This window comes from Pteropus medius, unplaced genomic scaffold (genome assembly GCF_902729225.1).
Source record: "Pteropus medius unplaced genomic scaffold, Ma_sr-lr_union100, whole genome shotgun sequence".
Classification (NCBI taxonomy): domain Eukaryota; kingdom Metazoa; phylum Chordata; class Mammalia; order Chiroptera; family Pteropodidae; genus Pteropus; species Pteropus medius.
In genome coordinates this window covers 11,065,926-11,084,953 of record NW_024349802.1, presented here as the reverse complement: position 1 = coordinate 11,084,953, position 19,028 = coordinate 11,065,926, and the positions used below count along the sequence as shown (strand labels likewise).

Below are 19,028 nucleotides of genomic sequence, written 5' to 3'. Positions count from 1 at the left end.
CCCGGCGGAGGCTCTCTAGGCTTGCGGGCCAGCTACTCGACGGCCGGAAGTCATCCGAGCTGAGGCTGTGGCCACCACCACGGATCTAGACGCCTGTCCTCACCAGTTAGCAGCCAGTATGGCAGAGCGTGCGGCGTTGGAGGAGCTAGTGCGACTTCAGGGAGAGCATGTACGGGGACTCAAACAGCAGAAGGCCAGCGCCGAGCAGGTGACCCAGTGGCAGGGGAGGGACCAAAGCAAGGCCCGGGAGGACGTCGAACTGGAGTGGTCTGCACCGTGTACAGGGACATGGAGGAGAAGGGACCCGGCTTATAGAGGAAGAAGGGCTGGGTGGTGAGGTAGCCGGGGTAGAACCCAAAAGAAGCAAATCTAGGCCTGGGGAGAGAGATCTGCTCCAGAACCTTATGGAGGGATACTGAATGAATGTCGTGGGAGGGAGGGGAGTAGCAGATGTGATAGCCCAGCACCTACTTTCCCTCCACAGATCGAGGAGGAGGTGGCAAAACTACTGAAACTGAAGGCACAGCTGGGCCCTGATGAAGGGAAACAGAAGTTTGTGCTCAAAACCCCCAAGGTAAATATTATTCCTTTAGGAAGCCTCTGAGAGGGTCCCTAATTCCACTCACAAGGATGCATATGCTTGCTTCCCTGAATCGGGTCATTGAGGATATGAAATGCTGCAGAGAAAACAACAGTTGCCAGGCTGGATTGGACTCTTCCTGAGTCATTCTGGGATGGCAAAGTGAAGGCAGAAACTAGGCCAGCTGGATACTTAGGGGAATCTGCCTGCTACTGCTATTCCTTCTTCCATTCTGTAAATATTTACTGAGTGCTTACTATGTGCCTAGCACTGTACAAATCAGTGAGTATGGCATGATGAACAATATATTCTGCCCTCTTGGAGCTTATATTCTACTGAAGGAAACAGACTTTTAATGCAAATAATTCCTTATGCAGAGATATAATTACAAATTGTGATAAGTAATATAAAGAAATAACAAGGATGATCTGAGAAAAATAAGGAAGTTTGAGAAAGCCTCACTGAAGAAGTGATGTACTAATCAACCTAACAGATGAGTGGGAGATAGCGAGGGGAAGAGTGTGAGGAAGATAGGTCCAAGTGTAGTATGGACACCTGAAGCAGAAAAGAACCTTGGTAGTTTCCAGGAAATAGAAAAAGACCTGTATGACTAGACCCAAATAGAAAAGAGGAGAGTGGAATGCAGTTGGAAATTCCTAGCTCACTCTCGAAGATTTCAGTTCAGATTCCACTTCCTGTAAGTTCAATAAATGGAAATATCTACCCCTTCATCTAGGTTCCTTTGGCACTTACTGTATATCTCTATCATTAATTTATTGCTGACTTTTAGTTATTCACATGGTTTATGTATGCTGAGAGGTTGAGATCAGGTGCTTGGAATTAAATAAATATTCAGTGAATGTGTGTGAAATTGAACTCAAAGGAGAGGGGAGATGATCTGTCTTCCTGGCATTGAGATTTCCCCTTTTTAAGGTTAATTCTTTGGACTCCTAAATTCATGGAGCTGTCCTTTCTACACAAATTTCAAAGGCTAAGGAAACAATGTAAAATCCCAAGGCAATGTGATTATCAATAGTTATTCAAATTATTAGGTGAAAATATTAGTGAGAAATTGATGATAGATTAGGCTGGCTTCACCTAAATCTAATGATCAATCTTGATGTCACTAAAGGTAGGACAACCAGACATTGTTCCTCCTGATGTGATGCAATAAGTATACAGCCCCATCTATGAATTATTCTTCCCAAGAAAATTTAACCTGAATCTAATCAAGTCTTCAGACCAACAAGTTTACTGGAAATATGAGAGATGGAGGAACATATTAAATGACACATTGAGTATATCGGTAACCAAATCTAGAATGAGAAAAATTCTTTAGGACAAATGACTCAATTTCCTCAACAAATAAATGACATTTTTTTTTAAAAAAAAAAGGAAACTGTAAAAAAAAAAGGAAACTATTGTAGATTAAATAGACATGAAACATATCAACCAAATACAGCACATGCACTTCATTTAGAATCTGATTCGAACAAGCCAACCATAAAAAGATATTGAGGCAATCGGGAAAAATTAGACATGGCTTGGGCATTAGATAATATTGAAGGGTTGGTGTTAGTTTTATTGATTATAATAAAGGTAGTGGGTTTTTTTTTTTTTTTAATCTTTATGGTTTGAGAATCTTCTTAAATATTTATGGATGAAATGATAGGATTGATGTCTGGGATTTACTTTAAAGTACTATAGAAAAAAATGTTGGGGCTTATATCAAATAAGAATAGCAGATGATGATGGTAGTTGAAACAGGGTAATAGATACATGGTGGTCTTTTGTATTATGCTCTATAATGTATGTTTAAAATTTTCCATAATGGTAAAAGAAAATGAGATTATACTGGAGAGTTATTTTCTCCTTTAATTTGTTGAAACACATTTCTTGACGTGAGTCATGTTAATAACAAAACGGTATCATGGAGACAGTACTCTTTCAAGGGCTCTTCATGCTCAAAATTATTTTCATAATGTTATTTCTTTTTTTTTTTACTTCATTTGCACTGCAGGTACAAAAACACTGGTGAGTAGAACTGCTAGTGTCTTAGCACAAATCAAAACAGTGGCACTAAACTGTACTAATAGCCATTGTGTTCTTTACTTTCAAGCACTCACAGTAAAAAAAAAAATCAGTTTTACTTAATGTCCTTGATAAAACAGTAAAAATTAATTTTATTGAATCTCAACCCTTGAGTGCATTTTTATTAATGTCTGTGTGATGAAATGGGAAGTACATATAAAGCGCTTCTGCTGCATTCCAAAATAGGAAAAACGCTTTTGCCATTGTATGAGTTGTAAGCCGATCTTTTCATAGAACACCTTTTTTATTTGAAAGAAAAATTGAAAGACAAGATATTGTTTTAAAGGTTGGGGTATGTGGCAGACATTTTCACAAAAAGTGAATAAAGTGAGTCTTGTCCACAGACTGCCACAAACCTGCTGAGTGGCCTTAAGTAATGATTTAACTTCTCAACATCCTATAATTCATCTATAAAATGTATCTGCCCAGCCCATGTCATAAGGCTGTCAGAAACAAATTAGAGAATAAATAGAATTCATTAGGATTTTTTTTTTAAGTTATGTTGGTAGAGAATATTACTTGTAAAATTTGGAGTTAAACTATTTAAGCCAGTCTGAGTTGGTTCTCTGCCTGTCATCAGGTAGGTGTTTTCTATTAGGTGGGAAAATGTTACCCCGGAAAAAGAGATTTTAGGAAAAATTTTCAGAGAATAGAACTTTAAGATTTCTAGAAAATAGAACCATGCTAAAAAAGGAATGGGTGATAGCAAATGGGTGCGGTGATGAATAGGGGATAGTTGTACCTGTCTTATAACTCAGTGGCCTGTAGGAAAATCTAAGTTTGGGGTAAGATTTGCATTCGTCATCACGGAAGTCATGCTTCTTTATTTCTACACCTTATTGTTCTTGTTCGTTTTTAAATCCCATCCCTGGTTCTTTGGCTGATTTTTACTCCAAGGGAACAAGAGACTACAGTCCCCGGCAGATGGCAGTTCGGGAGAAGGTGTTTGATGTAATCATCAGCTGCTTCAAGCGCCATGGTGCAGAAGTAATTGATACGCCTGTATTTGAACTAAAGGTGAGGGATAGGTGAGGAGAAAGTGCATGGTGGGAAAGAGGGCGTGTGAACAACAGGGTAACAAGAGAGTGAAGGCCCAAAGGTCTCTCTCCTGTTGTGGACAATGATCAGAGTTTTCTCCAATGAGAAAGGGGATGGTACTGGCTTTCAGGAAGAAGCCTTGCCTTTTATTTACCTTGATTGTGGCCAGGGGCTTTCAAAAAAGAGCTTTCTTAGGAGTGAAAGTTGTTACAGGTTCTATCTATATTGCATTCCATGGTACCTGTACTTGAGATGTTTTCTAAAAACATGCAAACCAAACATACAAAGTGCAAATATGCAACCAGTAACCTATTGATGGACTCCGTTGGTGGAGGAGGACGTGGGAAACAAGTTGCATCACTCCCTACTTGAACCCCAGTGATTTCTATTGCATGTATAATAAAATCCAAACTCTTACAAGCCTACATGATCTGGCTACTGCCTATTTCCCACCTCATCCCATACTATTCTTCGCCTTGTCCATTATGCTCCTCTGGTTTCTTTCCATTCCTGGAACATACTAAATACATTTCTATCTCAGGTCTTTTGTTCTTGCTCTTCCCTCTTCCTAAATTTTCTTTTCCCCTACCTCTTTGCATGACTTTAATTTCAGATTAGAGATTGCAGATTTTAATTTCAGATCTCAGCTGAAATGATATTTCTCAAGTAATCTTCTCCAACTTCCTTGTCTAAAGTAGCCCTTGTCTATCACATCGACCTGTTTTATATCCTTTAGAGCAGTTATTACTATATGAAATTATCTGTTAATGTTTCCTTGCATTAGTGTATTGCCTGTCTCTTTGCACTAGTATAGAAGATCCATCAGGATATGGACTGCTTTTGTCTTGTTCATTGATATATATTCAGAGCTTGGAACAATGTCTAGTACTGGCGAGTATTTATCTGCAGGCTAAATTCATAGAAATGGAATTGCTGGGTCAAAAGATTGTACTTTTTTTATATTTTTACCAACTGTATTAGTTTGCTAGGGCTGCCATACCAAAGTACCATAGACTGGCGGCTTAGTCGACAGAAATGTATTGTCTAAAGGCTAGAAGTGTGAGATAAGGTATCAGCAGGGTTGATGGTTCCTTCAGAGGGCTGTGAGGGAAGCATCTCTTCCAGGCCTCTCTTCATGACTTGTAGATATTTTTCCCTTGTATCTTCACATCATCTTCCTTCTATCTGTGTCCATATTTCCTCTTTTATAAGGACACTAGTTATAATGGATTAGGGCCTATCCTAATGACCACATTTTAACTTAATTACCTCTTTAAAGATCCTATCTCCAAATATAGTCACATTCTGAGGTTACTAGGGGATAGGACTTTGATATATGAATTTTGAGGGAGACACAATTCAGCCCATAACACAAATCAATGCATAAGCATTTCTGTTTCTACATACTGGGAATATTCAGGCTTTTTAAACTTTGCCAACTAGTAGGTGAAATAAGTTATCACTTTGTTGAAGACCTCACAGGGCAAGGACTGCTTTTGACGTTGTTCAAATCTCTGGCGTCAGAAAAACATTTATGTTTTTTGATCTAATAATCTACTCCGAGGAGTTTATCCTCAGAAAAAAATATTCAAAAGAAGAAAACATGTACCCAAATATATTTATTGAAATGTTATGGAACATTTTTAAAAATTGTAATAACCTAAATAGCTAACAGTGTAACCTAGGAAGGAAGGAAGATTACACAGCTTTTAAAAATGGTACTTCAGCTCTGTCACAAAATGGAAAGAGTGATAAGCAGAAAACAAAATTGGTGTTTCCTTTGATTATAGCTAAATCAAATACATAAGTATTGGGATAGAAAACAGAGGAAATATAGACAAGTTGAAATCGGTCACGTTAGAGTGATTGGTTTTTGTTTTCAAAACTTCCTTTTAAATTGTTGTATTTATCATTGTGACATTCTTTATGTTTTCTCCAGGAAACACTGACTGGAAAGTATGGGGAAGACTCTAAGCTTATCTATGACCTGAAGGATCAGGGTGGGGAGCTGCTGTCCCTTCGCTATGACCTCACCGTATCTTTCTGAATATGGATTCTTGACCCTTTGGAGGGCTGGCCCTCCCTGGGCTGGGGCCATTTCTAGCCTCAGGTTTGGGGACAGCTAGACACAGGTGGGATCAAATATGATGCCTTTGGCAATCAGGAGAATTATTTTCTAAACCATGAGGACGACTTTGGCTAAACAGAGCTTAGCCTTAGAAGTCTTCTGAAGTCTGAGAAAGACCTCAGCTTTATGTCTAGGCCCAGTTCCAACTCTACCAACAATTTCTCTGATTTCAAAATACCTCTCCGCTGCCCCATCCAGTGGACAGAGTTTTTAATTGACCAACAGCACATTTCCTTTATCTCCAAGCTATGTCAGAGACTCCTTCGCTTAGAGATCCCACATGGGGCACTTTTTCTGCTCCCTGGCCGATCTGCTCAGCCCCCTGCTGTGCATAGCACAGGGGAAACACGACCAAAGTGAAAGAAGCCTTACTCTTTTTTGAGCCTTCCACTGCCCCTTGTGTTAACAAAGTTGATTTTTTTCTGATGTTCAGAAATGCTGTTAATCTTACTGGTGGTGGTTTTACCCACCAGGGAGAGACTAGATCCCAGTTTCTGTTGATGATGATAATCAACTTCCAGACTGTGATAGGAGGGGCTTTCTCCTTAACTCTTTGTCATCAGGTTCCTTTTGCTCGGTATTTGGCAATGAATAAACTTACCAACATTAAACGCTACCACATAGCAAAAGTATATCGGCGGGATAACCCAGCCATGACTCGCGGCCGATATCGGGAATTCTACCAGTGTGTGAGTATGTGAGGCATAGTGGATAACTTGACGCACCCTCAAGCTAGTAGAATCTACTGAGTACTCATGGAGTCCTGAGCAAACTGGATGCCCCAGATAATGCTGACTTTTAGGTTTCTTAAGGATCTTCATGTAGATTTAACAAAGGCCCTGGGGGTGGGGGTGGGAGAGGAAGACAGGGATTATTCTCCCTGTTTTATATATGAGTAAACTAGAGACTCAGCAAGATTAGAGATCATAGGGATAAGAAAGGCAAAGTCAGGAGTAGAACTCTTGGTCCAGTGCTCTTCATATTAAATCATAGTGACAGGATCACAGCAAAGGATGAGGAATATTGGATTTGAGGTACCAAATCATCCAGACTGGTGGGCAGAGCTTCTGAATAGAGAAAAATGGCAAAGAACCAAGGCTGTCTAGTCACCCCCACAGTGGTTTGAGGAAATAAGGAAAAGTAAATGAGTAAGGTAATGAAGGAATAGCCCCATGGATGGGAAGGAAAGCAGGACTCATATAAGAGACCCCAAGAATGCTGAGGTTTTCCTCTGGACTGATGAGGAAGGTCTGTGCATGAGTGCAAACTGGCCTTCACAGAGAGCAGAGCTCCTAGGAGTGCCCCCGTTAAGAAAGTTAAACCCCTGAGACCCCTAACTATTCCTCTCCCTGCAGGATTTTGACATTGCTGGGCAATTCGACCCCATGATCCCTGACGCAGAATGCCTGAAGATCATGTGTGAGATCCTGAGTTCACTTCAGATAGGTGACTTCCTAGTCAAGGTCAGAGCTGAACAAGGCTGGGATGGCAAAAGTTGGGTCTGGCTTCTCACAGGAGGTCTTTATACAAGGGATCAGTAGCCCAAGTGACCAAGGTTACTGAGGGTCGTGTAGAGATTCTCTCCTTGCTACACCTTTTGTCCCTGCAGGTAAATGATCGGCGCATCCTAGATGGGATGTTTGCTGTCTGTGGGGTTCCTGATAGCAAGTTCCGTACCATCTGCTCCTCAGTGGACAAGCTGGACAAGGTAACAACCCAAACACCTGCCCCTTTTTTCTCCAGATCCCACTCTGCCTTGAGAAATGGAAAACAAGATAAGGACAGAGAGGTGGCTACCTCCATGCCCACCGAGGGAAGGTTAACTCAAGGATGTAGGTTGAAGGGCAGCTTCTACTCTAAGATAAGGAGGGCCCACACTTGTCCTGTGGTAGGTAACGTGCCCAGAGGTCCCTGACTCAAATCTGTCTGCTCAGGTGCCCTGGGAGGAAGTAAAGAATGAGATGGTAGAAGAGAAGGGTCTTGCACCTGAAGTGGCTGACCGCATTGGGAACTACGTCCAGCAGCATGGTAACAAACCCTGCCTCTTCAGCAGCCATACCACTGACCTAAAGCCAAACTCTTCTCTCTGTGTATATGTGGGGGACAGGGAGGGAGAGAAAGAGAACGAATTACACATATATATGTGCAGTCCAGGCTAAAAGGTAAAGCCCTTACCTTTTCCTTCCTGTCAGTCTGGCTCACAAGTCTGTCTCTCCAGGTGAAGTATCTCTGGTGGAGCAACTGCTCCAGGATCCTAAACTGTCCCAAAGCAAGCAGGCCTTGGAGGGCCTGGGAGACCTGAACCTTCTGTTTGAGTATCTAACCCTGTTTGGCATTGCTGACAAGGTGAGTCAGGTTGGGAATGGGAGTCTTAGCTGAGCTCTGGGGCTTCTGATGCTCAGTCCTCATCTGGTACTGACCATGTTCTCATCCCCACAGATCTCCTTCGACCTGAGCCTTGCTCGAGGGCTGGACTACTATACTGGGGTGATCTATGAGGCAGTGCTGCTACAGACCCCAGCCCAGCCAGGGGAAGAGCCCCTGAGTGTGGGCAGTGTGGCCGCTGGAGGGCGCTATGATGGGCTGGTGGGTATGTTTGACCCCAAAGGGCGCAAGGTGCCATGCGTGGGGCTCAGCATTGGAGTGGAGCGGATCTTTTCCATCGTGGAGCAAAGGTTGGAGGTAAGTGGATAAAAGACAGTCTGGGCAGGTGGTGCCACCCAAGCTATCTTTGATCTCCAAGGGGGCAAATGGTGCTTTTTTGAGGAAGTAGCATCTTTGAAGAGAAATGGGGAAAAGATGATCGCTGACCTTCACAGACCCCCACCCCATTATAGGCCAGCTTTATGGATATTTGATTATTATTTTTTCACAAAATCCCTTGCTCTGGGTCCCTACTTTCCTCAGAGCTGTCAGGAGTCTAGGCTGGTATATCCAGCGACCCAGATCTTCCTCACAATACAGAATACTTAATATTCTACTACTCTTTGCCAGGCACTGTGCTTAGTACTTTTCATGCTTTTTCTAATAAAATTCTTTCAACGGCCTGCTGAGAGTAGCTACTTTTATTATTTAAATTTTTCAGATGAAGAATATAAAGAATTTACCTGAAGTCGAGTCTTTTAAGTGGCAGAGTCAGAATTTGAATCCAGGCAGCCTAACTCTGAAGTCTTGCTCTGATATTGTCTCTAAGTGGGAAGCATGCATCTGAAGACCTGGGATCCCTCAGATGTCTGTCTTGACTCTCTAGCTCGTGGAGTAACACCAAGGAAGCCCCTCATAGCCTCAAGCACTCCTTTGCTTGTTCTTAACTGGCTGCTTGCATTTCATCCCCTGGGAATGCTCTGGCAGTAACCTTACTGCTGCTCTATACTTTTCTCAACAGTGGAAACCACCCATGTTTCCCAGTTGAAGTCACTGTTCCAGTAGGCATCTTATATTGTAAAACTATGAAAATAGTTTTCCAGAAAAACACAAGGGGCAGCAGCAGCAGTCTCCTTTCCCCCTATGCACACATATCCTGGGTTGTGCCCTATGGCTGAAGGGTAAAAGGCACAGTCTCTTGACTGCCCAGATGGTTAAGTGGGAACTAGAATTGCCAGGGGTGATTGGATTGCCTGATGGGCTCACAGTATCACTTCTGTGTGAATGTTCTTATGGGCCCTTAAGGTACTAGATGGAGATGAGCGAGAAGTTACTGTACATAAGCTACCTTTGCCTTTAGCGTAGGTTATTTATTCTGTCAAGTCACATGTACAAGCCAGTTAGTTCAGTTCTTATATCTTCTAAAAGCTACCTTATGCCCAGTTGCTAGATGAAAAGACTGGACCCCTGCCCTGGTAGAGCTCACAGAGTTGGGCCTGGACTCAGAAGCCTGACAAGGGCCTGCTCTGTGTGCTCCTTAAAGTTGTTGTAAAGGGTAGCCCAGCTCTTTGACTCTTACCTACACCTTCCCTAGGCCTTGGAGGAGAAGGTACGGACCACAGAGACACAGGTGCTTGTGGCATCTGCACAGAAGAAGCTGCTGGAGGAGAGACTGAAGCTCGTCGCAGAGCTGTGGGATGCTGGAATCAAGGTATAAGAAGCAAGCCCCAGGGTGGCAGTAAACCTGGGAGTGCTGGCTATAGACTAAATAAAAACTCACTCATAGTGACCCTGCTATTCTGTGATTTCTTGGGGTGGAGCTAAGAGCAAGGTGACAGGTTGGGCACCCTGGAAGTTGTCCCTAAGGACAGCAGAAGCCAGCCTTCATTTTCTGCCTGGGTCCCCTGCAGGCAGAGCTGCTCTACAAAAAGAATCCGAAATTACTGAACCAGTTGCAATACTGTGAAGAGGCAGGCATCCCACTGGTGGCTATCATTGGTGAGCAGGAGCTCAAGGATGGGGTCATCAAGCTCCGTTCAGTGGCCAGCAGGGAAGAGGTAAGTAGACAGGCAGGAAGAATAAGATAGGGAATGTATGCCATTTTGATAGGCCAATGCCCATTCAAGACCTGAGCAAAAGCCTGGCATTCATATTCGCACCCACTTATAAAGGACTTAAGGGCTTAACCTGTTACTACGGTCATGGTAGGGTAAGCTCTCCACCCCCACATACACCCTGTGTCTCTGGCTTCCCCTAACAAGCTCTGTCTACTCTGAGGTGTTTGATTGAGTTCCTGCTCCTAGCTATTTCCAGCCTGATGCCTAGAGGAAAGAGGGCCCTCAGGGAACAATGGGGTAAAAGACACTCAGACCACTTTCTCCCTTATCCTGGCCAGGTGGATGTCCGAAGAGAAGACCTCGTGGAAGAAATCAAAAGGAGGACAAGCCAGTCCCTTTGCATCTGCTGAACTGAGCAAACTATCAGAGGACAGTGGGACTGGCACTATTTAAGGCTCAGACAAAACTCTGCATATGTACATCAACAGCTTTGCACACTTCTGTTCCAGCAGGAAGACCTGAAGAGTGGTCAGAACAGAGACATTATTATTATTTTATTGGTAATCACAGACAAAGATGGCCAGGTACTAGGCCATTTTCTATCAGAGGCCCTAGGGGCTTGGTCCAGTCTGGCTCGTGGGCAACAAGGACCCAGCCTGAGATGGCCTCCTTTGCAGGACTCTACACCAGGTGGAGAGACTGCCCCCGCAACCAGTCGCCAAAGGTCCAATAAAATGCCTCAACCACTGGAGCCTGCCTGTGTTGCTATTGCTTAGCCCTCCCTTCTATCAGAGCCTGACCACTTTAGCGGTGGAAGATGGGAGAAAGACTTACAGTAGGCCCCATGGACTCTGCCCAGGGTGAAGGGTGCCGCCAAGTTTCTGGCCTCCAGCGCTTATCCTTGCCGCTTTGCCAGCTGTTTCTTAGGAGCTGGGGCTGCCCACAAACTGACCCGCCGGGGTTTCTAGATTTCACCTGAGGGTCAGAGGGTCCCGCGGCGCACGTGCGGCGGATACTCCCACCCCCTTGGGGGGCGGGGTCGTGTTCAAAGCCAATGAGAGCTTGGGGGGGTGGAGGGGTAGGGAAGCTTCCAGAGGCCGATAGGGAGGAGGTTATATAGAGGGCACCGGCGGACCAACGGGAGAGCCATGCAGACCAAGCGGGAGTGTGAGGTAGGTGGTTGGCAACGAGGGGGTGGACGAGCCCCACCTGCGCAGGGAATGGGGGCGCCTGGGGCCGCAGCACGACAGGCGAGGTGGGGGCGGCGATCCGCCATTCCATTCTGCCCTTTCCCCCTCAGCTGTGGTGTGAGAGGGTGAATCCAGAGAACAAGGCGGCGCTGGAAGCGTGGGTCAGGGAGACAGGCATCCGCCTGGTGCAAGTGAACGGGCAGAGGAAGTATGGCGGACCACCCCCAGGTACGCTAGTCCCAGCCCTACGCCTGTCCGGTTACGCCAGCCTCGACGGCCCCGAGAAACCCCTTTGGGGGCGGTGCCTATCCCGAGGCTCCACAGTCAAACTCTTAACTACCCATTACCCCCTCCCCCAGCAAACGTGGAAACTTCTTGTTTTTGGCTTTCCACCCACCCTCTTCGAGGAACAGAGCCAGCCTTAAGGTGCACTTACAATGTGCCACCCTCGTTTATGCCAATAACCCGGGGTACGGGCGTTGTACCCATTTCACAGACTAGTACTCACATGGTCCCTCCCGCGCCGGGACCCTGGGCTCCGAACCTGGTCGGTCCCGTTGGATGACGGTGCCCATCCCCACCCCCTTCCCCCAGGCTGGGTGGGCAGCCCGCCGCCGCCCGGGTCGGAGGTATTTATCGGGCGGCTGCCCCAGGATGTGTACGAGCACCAGCTGATCCCACTGTTCCAGCGTGTGGGCCGCCTTTACGAGTTCCGCCTGATGATGACCTTCAGCGGCCTGAATCGTGGCTTCGCCTACGCCCGCTACAGCTCGCGACGCGGCGCCCAGGCCGCCATCGCCACACTGCACAACCACCTGCTGCGGCCCTCCTGCCCGCTGCTCGTATGCCGCAGCACCGAGAAGTGCGAGCTGAGCGTGGACGGGCTGCCGCCGGCTCTGAGTCGCCGCGCGCTACTGCTCGCACTGCAGCCTCTCGGTCCCGGCCTGCAGGAGGCGCTGCTGCTGCCCAGCCCCGGGCCCGCGCTCGCGCAGATCGCGCTGCTCAAGTTCAGCTCGCATCGTGCTGCCGCCATGGCCAAAAAGGCCCTGATGGAAGGTAGGGGTGAAGGCTGCGGGAGTAAGCTGGTCGGGGCAAACTTGTTCGGCCAGGCACTTTACCTGAACAGTCAGCACGGCCGGCCGGTAAAGTCTCAAGATCTTAGGGTCACGAATGCCTGAATTTGTGACCTTATACTATTTGACCTCAGATTTTAAAATTTCCAGTGGTACTACCATGTACCTAAATTTAACGCTTCTCAGGCATTATCTCCTGACTGAATCCTCAACATTCCAATGAAAATAACACAGAGCTCCCTCTTTAGAGATGAGATTGTTTTAAGAGAAGGGGACTTGCCCAAGGCAGTCCAACTGAGAATGTGAGAATTATAGGAGGCATTTAGCACATTCGTTGATTCATAGCAAGTATTCACAGTAAAGGTTAGCTATTATATGGTTATGAGGTAGACAAAGCCTGCATCAACCAGTACTCCTGCAAGAGAATTTAGAAGGTAGCAGTTATTACACTCCCATTACAAATACAAGGAAGCCTTAAGTTTTTTCATTTGCTAGAGCGCACCACCAGGAAATGGGGAGGCTAGAAATTAAAACAGGCCTGTGCCACTCCTAAGGGCACTTGGGCCCAGGGCTAAAACTTGTCCTGTGTCTGCCTTTTTCCTGCAGGGCAGTCACGCCTCTGTGGAGAGCAGGTAACCGTGGAGTGGCTCAAGCCGGACCTGAAGCAGCGACTCCGCCAGTTTGTGGGTCCCTCCCTGAGGTGCCCACAGCCAGAGGGCAGACGATTGACCCTGGCCAGGGACAAGTTAGAGTCCCAAGGGGCTCGGGCTGCCCTGCAGCTACTGTGCCAACAGATGAAGCTGGGTAGCCCAGTGTTCCTTACCAAGTGCTTAGGCACAGGTCCTGCTGGCTGGCACCACTTCTGGTACCAAGTGGTGATCCCTGGGCATCCAGTGCCCTTCAGTGGCCTCATCTGGGTTGTGCTGTCTTCTGATGGGCAGGATGGGCATGAGGTGGCCAAGGATGCTGTGTCTGCACGGCTGCTGGAGGCACTGAGTGAGTCTGGGGCCAGCCTCCTGTGGTCCGCCGGGGCTGAGGCAGGTACCGTGGTTAAGCAGTGACCCTATCCTCTCCACAGGCAGCCTGACTAAGTAGGCAGAGCCTATGCAGTCCCCAACCCAGCAAGCCTGAGCAGCCACCATCTGATCCCAAAAGAGGGAGGAGCATGGGCCCTACCCTAAGCCTGACACAGCTTCCCAGTTGGGGCAGGGCCCCAGCACACCAGGGGGCAGCTCAGGTTTGACTAAGTTGTGGTGAAGGACCTTGCCCTCCTCCCAGCCCAGGGTCTCACATGACCCCTTGGTCTTCTTGGCTGTTGTCTGGTGTGCGTGCGCGCGCGTACGCACGCACGCACGCACACACACACACACACTCCTCCCACAGCTTAGCATGAATCTACACTTATTTTTCTTAATTTGTTTTTGTTGGTTTTTATTTGGGGGCCGGCTGAGCCAAAGGGTCAGAAATCTGCCTTTTGTCCCCACCACTTGGCATTCTGGTTTTGGTATATGTGTATTGTTCATTTTTTCTATGCTGGTTGTATTTATATTAAACCCCTGGTTAGTGTATACCTGTGTCCGTGCTGTCTTGCCCCAGCTGGGGGCTTCCACGAGGAGAGTGAGCAGCTCTACTTCCCCACATTGGTGCCCTGAGTCCTGAGCCTCTGTCTCCCAATCTCCTTGCACTGCACAATAGGGTACGATAAATTCGTAGCCTCTCCGGGAATCCAGCCCAGGAAGCATAACTCTTGCCCAGAGGACCTGCCTTGAGATTTAGCTCATTCCCTCAGTCACTGTCATCTTCACTCTCCTCTGCCTCCCTCTCTTCTCCCTCCTCCTTCAGTCCTGCAAAGAAGTCATCAGTGCTCCAGGCCTTGCTGCTCAGCGCCCGCAGCGGTCTTCCTTTTTTTTTGCGCCGACGGTAGTCATCTACCACCACAGACCGCAGCTGGGCCATGTCCCAAAACTTGAGGCGTTGGTCATGGCCACTGCTAGCCAGGAAGCGGCCACAGTGGGAGAGGGCCAGCTCCTCCACAGGCTCTCCAGCATGCTGTCCCACGCTGCCCACCACTCGGTTCGGCAGGATATTCACAGCCCTGGGCAGAGAAGAGTGTTGAGTATTGGCTGGTTTAGGCTGCCTTTCCTATGACCTGAGGGTCTGGCTTCTCTCACCTGATGACTCCATCAGTGGAGCCAGTGCATAGCAGACTGTCAGTGACTGGAACCATGCAGTCGATGGACTCGGCTCTCAGTGCGAAGCGGTCACTTGTGGCCCCAAAGCCATTCCAGTTGAAGAGGTAGATGGTACCCTCACTGGAGCCACAAACCACCTTCTTCCCACACTGCAGGGAAATAGACCAAATCATGTTTGTAGAACCACATTAGACCAAATCCCTAGCACACATACATCCCACCATACCCAGCTGTACTTTCATGATCGTGACAGAGGTCAGGTCTCCAGACTGAGGTTCTGAAAGCAGCTCAAACCGGTGTCGCTTAATATTGAAGACACCAAGACAGCCATCCCCACTGCAAAAAGAGCAGCACAGCACACTTGGCCAGAGGCTCCCATTGAGGGAGATATACAACAGGAAAGGGAGGGGCGGTGGCTTTGAGGCAGTACCTGGCTGTCAGCAGCAGCTTCTTGACTGAGTCCAGAGCCATGTCAGCAATGTACTCCTCATGCTGCCGCATATCCATTAAGGGGCCTTCCTTCCGCTGGTCCCAGAGCCGGATGCCACCTGTGTCATCCCCAGTGGCCAGAACATTCTCATCCACCAGCAGCAGACTGTTGATGGGGGCACTAGAGAAACAGATGCAGCAGTTCTTGGAGCATCTATGTCCCAGTAGGGAGCTATAAGTCCTTATCCCTCACTTCAATGCACAATTGGCTTCCCTTACCCATGAGCCTTGGAAATGCGTCTTTCTAGTCGGCCTTGCTCCACATCTAGAACATGAATGGCTTTGTCCTTGGACACAGTAATAAGTTCTGAGGAAAAAGGTGCCCAGATCATAGTGCAGTTTACTGCACCCTTCCCACCACCACACTGCTGGCTGCCCTCCATACTCACTCTGCCCATCTTCAGAGAAGACCACAGCACGGCAGGATTTGAGGTGGTGACCTGAGGACCAGAGCTCCTTGGTTTCCCCCTCTTGGCAGGAATAGGAAAAGCTGGGGAGAGGTGGAGGAAAGTGAATGACCCCAGATCCCGCCTGGGATGCATAGAGTATAAAGACCAACTAGTCACCCTTCCACCTACCTAGGAGTTCCCGCCTGTACACCTCTGAGCCTGAGAAGCTTACCATCACATTTTTCCATTTTCAGTGAGCTTCAAATGTTAGGTCTTTTTCTCATTTGAAACACATTAAAAGTACATTAGCTTGGGACTTCTCTGTAACATCTGCCCACCCCTCTTCATCATCATTGAAAGCCCCAGCCTGGGGAAAGATTAGGTCTGGACCACTGTGGAGGCCCAGAAATATCTGTTAATGACAGAAGAACAACCCTAGAAGTTGGAAATGTAAAGATTAGTAAGACAAGATTCTTGCACTCCATGTCTGCAGGACCTAGAGAAAGCTACAATTAATTATGGCACATTGACCACATGCTGAAAAGGAGGTAGGATCAAAATGGAGGTGAAGCAGAGAGGCAACATGTAAGCTTGGCTTTGAGGCAAGCACCTGTTCAGAGTATCCCCAGTGCCCTTGTCAGAAGAGATCCCTAAAAAAGACTAAATGAATTAGTGCTTAATTGCCAGTGCGTTCCAAGTGGTCAGAACTGGGTCTACGTATTGTTTCTTCTATCCCAGTGCCTAGCATGAAAAAGCCGCCTAATAAACATTCACATTTTTTAGTGGATGAGACAAGCGTTCAAAAAATTACACAAACCGACATAAGATTACAAACCATTATGAAGTTCACGAGAGAAAGGAATCTGTTGCCAAAGTATTACCTAATAGGTAATCAGTCTGAGGCATGGAGGAATAGTGAAGAGATGCTGAGAACTCAGGGAGAGTAGGTACAAGTGAGGGGAAAGGAGTTTTCCAGGCTGAAGGAATAACATGCAAAGGAGCTGAGGCTTCAAGATGACATTATAAAGGTAAGGATAAATGAGCACAGAAAACACGAGAAAGTGACCAAGGGCCAGCCTGAGGGTCAAGGCCCTGAATGCCAGATTAGGGAGTTTGGACTTAATCCTAAAAGCAAAAGTAAACCAAGATTTTAGTCAAGGAAGCGAAATGGTTGGATTTGTGTTTTCAAAAGATCAATTAAAGTAGGCAAAAAGCAAAATCAGGGACTCCGCTGGGCCTCTTGCAGGCTCAGTATAATAATCTGGTGGTAAATAGTGCCCTGAAAGCCTTCTTGTCCTGCTGCTTGCTTACTGTATCTGGGCTCTGTCAAGACATTACAGTCACTTTAATCTTTAAGTTCTTTCAAGAGATTTGTGTGGTAACTTATGTAAAGCCGAATGTTAATGAACGAATCGGACCAGATGATTCTTGCAAATTTTGTCTCCCGGCAACTCTCCTCTCTCCTCCCAGCTTCATCTCTGGAGAGTTTCCAGACCCAGCAGTCCCCGCACCCACGACGCCCCCAGCCCTGCCGTGCACTTACACGAACACGTCCCCGTCCACGTCCCCCGCCGCCAATAGGTCGCGGGCCGGATGGAACGCCAGCCCACTGGCCGGAGCTTCCAAAACGATGTCTTCCGGGGTGTCACGGATCCGGGCCGCGACTTCGGTGGAGTCGGGGTCGCCCTCGTCGCTCCTATCCCCCGCGAGCCTCTCTTCACACGTGCGGTCCATGCACGGAAAGATTGCGAGCCGCGCAACAGCCGAGCGGAGAGGCCAGGAACCAATCACCCGGCAAAAGTAGTGGCTCATTCACCGCTTCCTCATTGAAGGGGCGGGCCCGGAAGTGGCGCCGGGGCGTTCCTAACCCGGAAAAGGCGGCCGCCTGCAGCTAATGTAGGTGGAGCTGACCCTAGTGACCTGGCCCCCCTGGTGGGTTATTTCCACGTGTTGCTACCGCGGTCTTTGGCCAATTAGACTGCACGATTATCAATCCCCTTTATTTACTTCAGGGTAAAGTTGAGAACTGCGTTTAAGTCCTTTCCCTTCATCTTGGCTCATGCTGAGAGTTTGGTACAACATCCTTGAAAATCTAAGAAACATCCACACCTATAGAGAATTTTTGAGTTTAGTTGAGCCAAACATGACACATGTTGGGGAAGAAGATCTCAAATGTTCCGGAGAGTAACAGTTTTGCAGCTTTTATGCATTTGAAATTAAGTAGGGAATATAAGGAAGATTACATGAAGGTGGAAGGTGAGGTTTGGATTATAGGACAGTTAACAAGATTATAGGCTCTCTTAAGGGTGGTTATTTCAAAGGTGTGTTAACCTAGATGCGCAAACAATGGACATGGCTTCTTTAAGGCAAAGATAAGCCTTTTACTAAAATGTTCGATGACTGGGGCCTACCTATCATGACCTGCCCAGTTAGGAATTGATGATTAGATCGTCCTGAGGTTACTTTCCACAGAACTAGTAAGAACTTAATGCACTTGGAGTTGGGAGAGGACACCACATGTTCATGGCTTGGTGAAACCCAGGACTATGACAAGCGTCAGCCAGGTTGGCCAGGAAGCAGCAAAAGCCCACGCCACGAGAATTTCACATGAGGGGTGGTGGACAGCAGGCAGCCCACACACACACACACTTAAGCTGCTGCCGTCCATGCTCAACACCTTCATGGCTGAAGGAACAGCATGTGGACCGTTCCTATAATGAGGCTGCAGACCTTCAGTGGGCCAGATCAGCAAGGCTCAGTGCTGGCAAGCAGTTGCTGATGAGGAATATGGGCACAACAGTTGATGTTTTAGACATTCCAGTTAAAAAAGGTTCCATAAAGATAGGAGCACTGTGTAGTGGGGCCGATGAGGAGCAGGAGTGCCTGTGGCTGAAGAGAACTCGCATGGCTGTGGTCTTAAGCCTTCTACGACATCTTACCTACTGATGCCCAACCCCTTTAATGAGAGGTGAAATAAGTGAGGTTAGGGACCTCAGAGAGGCTCTTTTTCCTCTGTGTGACTGGAAAAGTTGCTGTATGGTGCTGGGAGTCCTTGTCACTATATGGCCAACCAGAGGGTCTTGGTCATCTTCACAATTGATGGTACTTGCAGAAACTGATTTTAAACCGCAGTCAACCCCCAGGTCTTGATCTTAGTGAACCTCTGGGTATCACCATCTGAGCCAGGTCTCTGTGACCTTTTTCTTAACTGGGACCACTGCCTCTAACCATGAAACCTAGGTATCATTTACAGGGCCCAATTTCAGCCTCGTAGGTGCCATTCCCAAAGCTGGCTTCCTCAGGAAGCCCTTGACCTATCAAGGTGAAAGTGACCAAAGGCAATGGCTAAGGTGGCCTAGCTTTCCTTGGATCTGGTGAGGCCACACATCTTAGGCTCAGAATAGGCAGTGCCAGCCAGGGATCCAGCCAGAAAGAAG

General features: G+C 47.2%; 3 protein-coding genes across 4 annotated transcripts; 2 read left to right on the top strand and 1 right to left on the bottom strand.

Annotated features, from left to right (window-relative positions):
* Positions 1-15: 15 nt before the first annotated feature.
* HARS1 (histidyl-tRNA synthetase 1) lies at positions 16-11,009 on the top strand. Of its 2 annotated transcripts, XM_039836317.1 has the most exons (13): positions 16-208; positions 485-574; positions 3,569-3,688; positions 5,649-5,744; positions 6,401-6,526; positions 7,193-7,300; positions 7,447-7,545; positions 7,772-7,865; positions 8,056-8,183; positions 8,277-8,519; positions 9,796-9,912; positions 10,112-10,258; positions 10,597-11,009. In XM_039836317.1, exons 1-13 carry the CDS (start codon positions 119-121, stop codon positions 10,666-10,668), a joined length of 1,530 nt encoding a protein of 509 aa, XP_039692251.1. In that variant the 5' UTR covers positions 16-118; the 3' UTR covers positions 10,669-11,009. The 2 variants fall into 2 exon arrangements, with proteins under 2 accessions (XP_039692251.1, XP_039692252.1); XM_039836318.1 differs by lacking the exon at positions 10,112-10,258.
* Positions 11,010-11,157: 148 nt separating this feature from the next.
* On the top strand, positions 11,158-14,089 carry DND1 (DND microRNA-mediated repression inhibitor 1). The gene is made up of 4 exons (XM_039836321.1): positions 11,158-11,430; positions 11,559-11,676; positions 12,043-12,504; positions 13,128-14,089. Exons 1-4 carry the CDS (start codon positions 11,407-11,409, stop codon positions 13,580-13,582), a joined length of 1,059 nt encoding a protein of 352 aa, XP_039692255.1. The 5' UTR covers positions 11,158-11,406; the 3' UTR covers positions 13,583-14,089.
* WDR55 (WD repeat domain 55) lies at positions 13,926-17,449 on the bottom strand. The gene is made up of 7 exons (XM_039836320.1): positions 17,135-17,449; positions 15,592-15,692; positions 15,422-15,509; positions 15,144-15,323; positions 14,950-15,049; positions 14,693-14,862; positions 13,926-14,616 (listed from the first exon to the last, which is right to left on the bottom strand). The coding sequence occupies exons 1-7, from the start codon at positions 17,401-17,403 to the stop codon at positions 14,307-14,309; spliced, it is 1,218 nt and encodes a 405-aa protein (XP_039692254.1). The 5' UTR covers positions 17,404-17,449; the 3' UTR covers positions 13,926-14,306.
* Between the last annotated feature and the right edge of the window lie 1,579 nt (positions 17,450-19,028).

Coding starts and splice junctions, on each gene's coding strand:
- WDR55 (XM_039836320.1), bottom strand. CDS start 17,403: ATGAGCCACTACTTTTGCCGGGTGATTGGTTCCTGGCCTCTCCGCTCG. Junction 15,050..15,143: donor AAGCTGCTGCTGACAGCCAG/GTACTGCCTCAA, acceptor CTCTTTTTGCAG/TGGGGATGGCTGTCTTGGTG. Junction 14,863..14,949: donor CCTCTGTCACGATCATGAAA/GTACAGCTGGGT, acceptor ATTTCCCTGCAG/TGTGGGAAGAAGGTGGTTTG.
- DND1 (XM_039836321.1), top strand. CDS start 11,407: ATGCAGACCAAGCGGGAGTGTGAG. Junction 11,431..11,558: donor AGACCAAGCGGGAGTGTGAG/GTAGGTGGTTGG, acceptor TTTCCCCCTCAG/CTGTGGTGTGAGAGGGTGAA. Junction 12,505..13,127: donor CAAAAAGGCCCTGATGGAAG/GTAGGGGTGAAG, acceptor TTTTTCCTGCAG/GGCAGTCACGCCTCTGTGGA.
- HARS1 (XM_039836317.1), top strand. CDS start 119: ATGGCAGAGCGTGCGGCGTTGGAGGAGCTAGTGCGACTTCAGGGAGAG. Junction 8,184..8,276: donor TGTTTGGCATTGCTGACAAG/GTGAGTCAGGTT, acceptor TCATCCCCACAG/ATCTCCTTCGACCTGAGCCT. Junction 8,520..9,795: donor TCGTGGAGCAAAGGTTGGAG/GTAAGTGGATAA, acceptor CACCTTCCCTAG/GCCTTGGAGGAGAAGGTACG.